This window comes from Sinocyclocheilus rhinocerous, unplaced genomic scaffold (genome assembly GCF_001515625.1).
Source record: "Sinocyclocheilus rhinocerous isolate Xijiao unplaced genomic scaffold, SAMN03320098_v1.1 scaffold1065, whole genome shotgun sequence".
Taxonomy (NCBI): Eukaryota; Metazoa; Chordata; class Actinopteri; order Cypriniformes; family Cyprinidae; genus Sinocyclocheilus; species Sinocyclocheilus rhinocerous.
In genome coordinates this window covers 1,575,920-1,581,386 of record NW_015628720.1, presented here as the reverse complement: position 1 = coordinate 1,581,386, position 5,467 = coordinate 1,575,920, and the positions used below count along the sequence as shown (strand labels likewise).

The window sequence follows — 5,467 nt, the reverse complement described above, 5'->3', positions numbered from 1 at the left end:
AGCAGCGGTGATGAGAGCGCGCGCTTGAGAAACAGTTTAGAGAGGAGAAATCAATCTACATATAAAATATTGGTCACAGATTATTACTTTCTAAATAATAAAAGTATAGCACATCCACTAGTAATTATATATAAATGAATCGGTTTTTACCGATGCAAATATGTTAGAAACGATGCATTGTGATATAAACGCCAACTTGTAGCCGATGCACACTTTTTAAACCGATGCATCGCATCGTTAACTTTTTATGCCGATGCACCGAGCGAATCGGGGAATCTTCCCATCCCTAGACTTCAGAGAATTATCATAGAATAATCAGCACATTAAATGTTGGATATTCTTTGCAAATGATTAAATACTGCAGTAGTATTATCAGTTATACTACCTTTGAAATGCTCCGTATTTGCATTTTTGAGGTCAAAAGGTAAATCATCACAATTAAAAGAACCAAAGACTTAAACTACTTCAGTCTGTGTGCATTGAATTTATTTAATACACGAGTTTCACAATTTGAGTTGAATTACTGAAATAAATGAACTTTTCCACGACATTCTAATTTATTGAGATGCACCTGTACTTCTTTTTTTTCAGCAAATCAAAACCATACAGCGTGACCAGTGCAGCCAGTCTGATTCCTGAACAAATGATTATTTATCTTTTTTCTGAATCAAAAACAAACAGTATTTTGCAACCAGTGTAGGTGATTCCCTAACATATAACTGTTGACATGCATACAACTTGTGGCTCATGAGATTTAAATCTTGCACATTAGGAGTTTTGTCAGTAATATTTATGAAAATAAATAAATGAATAAAAATGTTACAACATGTTTGTTTAGTGTTATTGTTTATTATTTTAAATTTTGGGTTGCATTTTATGTCTTTTGCAAGAATTGTTTACTTTTTTAATTATCAAAATCAAATTTGCCAGTTATTCACATTACTATTTTAAAATATTTTTTTCCTTGACAGTACAGAAAGAGTTAATGAAACCATTACGAATGGCAAATATGAATCAGAATATGAACACAAATTGTTAATTGTCACAATTTTGTCCTTTTGTACTTTGTACTTAAGGTCTGTTTGGAGCATACAGAAGCAAAGACATCTTATCACAGTCATGATTAAAGAATTGATCCCTTGTTTGGGCTCCATAGTGTTTCATTTTTATTTTTGTCGTCAGATAACAGAATCCAATAACTATTCATTGTAACACTTACCACAGTTCTTGTATGTCTGGATGTTCTGTCTTGTGAACTTAACCAAACACGTGCAGAACACTTCAGACTGAGGCTTGGTTTTTGTAGTATTTGACTGAACGCCAGACCTAAGAGCCTTTGGCCACTCGAATAATAACAGCCTCAGGAATGAAGAGTAGTGATGTAGCTTAAGTGTAATAATACACAACCTATTTTCCACAATTATAGAGCTAGTCACATTAAATTTAAGGGGAATAAAAACGAAACTTTGAGGGATAGCAGCACAGCACGTTCACTGTGGGTTGTACGTAGGTTGTCATTTGCGTCAAATGTACAGCGTCATTTTGGGTCTGTGTGGCACTTAGGGTTGGGTATCGTTTGAGTTTTTTCCGATACCGGTGCCAAATCGATACTTTTAAAACAGTTCCGGTGCCTAAACTGTGCCTGAACCAATACTTTAAAAAAAAAAATTTTACCCAAAATAGGATGGATTGGCCATTATTGAGCGCTATAAACACATTTCATGTCTGTTTCATTCATATTAGACGCCAGAGGGCGCCCTCGCGCAGAAACTCCACATGAGCATCACAAAAGGAGTAGGACTCAGGAAATCCCTAATGTGGACAAAGGCATTGCTATGGCTGTAACTGAGTAAACAGAAGATATAAACATTTTGAATGATAAAACAAAGACAATAAACACTCGACTGCGACAATGTATAGTTTATCTGTGTTATTCAAGCCATCTTTGGTATTTTCATTTTTAATTATATTTCATTTTCATAATTAAGTATATTTATAATCCATTGCTAATCGACATAGCCTTTTTACCATATGCTTTTTACAGTATAGAACGGTATCTACCTGCTGCCATCAGAGCAAGTGTAATTACTGCATTCACGCGCTCATCGGATGCTCTCATTTCCCGAGTTGTGCTTTTAAGTCGGAATGTGAAAACAACATGGACATTCGCGTTACTACAAAGATGTGTTGGATTTGTATTATTAGAGCTTTCCGACTTGCGTTCGTGAATTTTCTCAGTCGGGAAATTATTTTTCACGTGCGGTGCCAGTGATCCTTACGTCCGTTTCGGAGAACCAGAGAACAAATATTTCAATCGATCGCTCAAGCATTGGTGGCACCGAAATGAGGCACCAAAATCTGCGTTCTGATTCGGTTCTAGTACATACCGGTTACATACGGGTTTCGGTACCCAACCCTAGTGGCACTGCCGTCCCACATCATCAACCCTACGTACACACTCTCATTATTTGTTTATCTAGATTTGGCTGGGAATTTATCGCATACTTTGAATATTTTCATATTTTTCTGTTATTTTCCTGGAACCTGTCCCAATCTGACAAGGGAAAAGAGCATCCCACTCTTCCGTCTTCGCCTGCCAGCGCTCCAGATTTCCTGCCTTCTATTGTGGCTGCAGCGGGATGCTAACATCCTGGTTCAAGCCCTGAGGTCAATCCAACACTCTCTGTATAGCTCTGTCTTTCATTCTCACTGTCCCTCTGGCACTCATTCCTTCTCCCTTCACTCTTTATCGTCTGTTTCCACCCACTCACCTTATCGCTTTTGCCTAGCCGTGAGTCAAAAGCTGTCTAACGTTAGTCTTTGTGCAGTGTGCAGTAATTTCCCAACTCTTTCTTTCATCTCTGTTCCTGACTTTCCTCTGTTGCTCTTCCTCGTCTATCTCCTGCCAGGCCACCATTTGTGATCCAGCCTCACTGTGCCTGCCAAACCACTTTGAACTTGAGCACCAACACAGCAGCTTTCCTCACAGTCTGATGCCTCGTTCTCTCCTATCTTATTACCGCTATCCAGGAGAGCCGCGTCTTTAGCAGCATCTATCCATTGCATGCACTTTCATTTTCATTTACATTTAGAGATTTTTATCCAAAGGCACTTTCATTGCATTCAAGGTGCACATTTAAATTTTTTCAGTTCTTGCTGGGAATCTGGGAATCGAACCCATGACCTAGCGTTGCTAGCACCATGCTCTACCATTTGACCTAGTGTTGTCAAAACTTCTGATGTTTGACATAATGATAACCATAGCAGCAGATGGGACAAAAATTTTGATATGTCAAAATAGATCTGGGCATTAATTCTTGCAAAGTGCAATAGACCTGCCACTTTTTCTTTTTCTTTGACTTTTCATTTGATCTTTTCATTGCAATGTTTGCATAACTGAACAATATTTGAAGCCTACATTGTTTTATTCTATTATTTACTTAAAATGAATAATCATTATAGGTGACACTTTATTTTAAGGTGTCCTTGTTACACATCTTACATGTACGTACTATTATAATAACAGTAAATTATGCACAATTACATGCAAATAACCCTAAGCCAAACCCTAATCCTAACCCTAACCATATAGTGCATGTAGTTAATTAATATTACTTGGTACTTAAATGTATGATTATACTGTAACAAGGACACCGTAAAATAAAGTGTAACCTTATTATATTATGTATAATTAACTGATTTAATTTATTTAATGTTTGTATTTTCAAATAGGTAAATGATAACTGTTAAAATAGATATATAATAGTTTTTGGCACCAACTGCTGAAATTTGGGTACCGTGACACTAGTTTGAGCTACAGGAAAGCCACTGTGCTTCTGAAATCTTGATTATTTTGCTGTGCAGGAGTACACATTTTCAAATTGATTTAATTCAAACACTTCAAAAGCTTTGATTTTTACTTTTTTGCATCACATTCAATACAGATTCATACTTACAACTGATTGTAAATCATTTATTTTGCTGTGGCACTTAATTGTGGCAGCATGGATTCAGCAGCAGGACAGTTAGTCAGCTACAGGATATTATCCAGGTTTATTTATTAGGATATTTTTTGTAACAGAATGGATGTGGAGGGGCTTTTTGAAGGGCACTGAGGCAGTCAGTGGTGTTTCCTGCCTTCTGATGAGAGGATGTACTATCTGAAGTGGCACATTCTGCATATGATCACACACTAGCCCATTTGCACAATGACGTACCATAACAGCCTCATACTGCATTCCAGTAAGCCCTGTCAAAACAATGAAAAGTGTTTGAAATGCATTTCAACAACCCTAAATTCAATTCCTGTTATTTTTCTCTGTGCATATGATGTCATCTCTTATGGTAACCAAGATGTAGTGGTTGTTTTTGTGCCGACTGCATGTTCTGCTAATGCCAGGCTCTTGTAGAGTCAAGTCTGACAGCGTTTGTTTTTTTTGTGCTTTTACAGTTCTGCCAGCCTGGTGGATGGAGACTGTCCCGTGAGAGGAAACTCCCGACATTCTTCACAGTGGTGCTGACAGACATAGACTCAGAACGACACTTCTGCTCCTGTCTGACCTTCTTTGAGGCAGAGGTCAACCTGCAGGTGAGATTAAGGCCATGTTTTTATTACAAGGTCTAGTTAGGGGTCCAGGCATCTCTGCTGTTGTATTTGTATTGACTTTCTTTCTTCCTTATTATTTTCTTAACTTAAAAAAAGTCCAGGTGTCAGAGACCATAAACACAACATACCAACATTTATTTTTTCCAGAATCATTTTGCAATTTTTATTTATTTTTTGGTCTATCCTTTGTCCATATCACACAATATTTGAAATACACCATCATTTAGCAGACATTGACCAATTAAATTTTAGGCTATTCAGGCATTGTAACCAATCACAGCCATTTCCATTGCACACTTGAAGGAAATAGTGAATCAGAGGAGCATTAAATTGTCAATTAAATGCTCACAGTGGCATGGCAAAGCAAAACTTTTCACAGGTCTTTATGGCCTCAGAAAGACCAGAGTACTTTTAACATAAAATAAGATATTTGGGACGAGAATGTATGTATCTCAATCAGTCAACCATATTGAGAACCTTTTAGTAATGGCAGCTGCGATCAGGATGGGGCAAAATTTACTGCAGCATCCTAAAGTTCACTGTCCAGTGGAGAAGGAAAGAAGAGGAGCTGCAAAGGACTGGGGTTGGAGGACAGCTATGTAAAGAATGCAGCTGTAATTTCTGACTATTGCCCAGCGCCCATCAGGGTTCCAGCCTTAAGCGGGATTTATACTTTTGCCTGGCTCCGCTTCGCGAGCCTCCGCTGACTGCGCGCGCACCTTCCCAAATGGACGAGGCTTTTATACTTGTCGCATTCACCGTTTGTACTATTCTTTGAAACAACAGGGGGCGACGAGGAGTAATTGTCCTCTAAAACCATCGGGAATCACCGGTGAGAAGAAGTCATTTGCCGGTACAAGA

The 5,467-nt window shown here is 38.0% G+C and overlaps 1 protein-coding gene across 1 annotated transcript in view; it reads left to right on the top strand.

Annotated features, from left to right (window-relative positions):
- Positions 1 to 5,467, top strand: part of LOC107738363 (myotubularin-related protein 13-like) — a 123,699-nt gene that overhangs the window by 37,457 nt on the left and 80,775 nt on the right. The window contains exon 3 of the mRNA XM_016550112.1: positions 4,451 to 4,588. Coding sequence (XP_016405598.1) covers positions 4,451 to 4,588 — 138 coding nt within the window. The remainder of the gene's footprint in view (positions 1 to 4,450; positions 4,589 to 5,467) is intronic.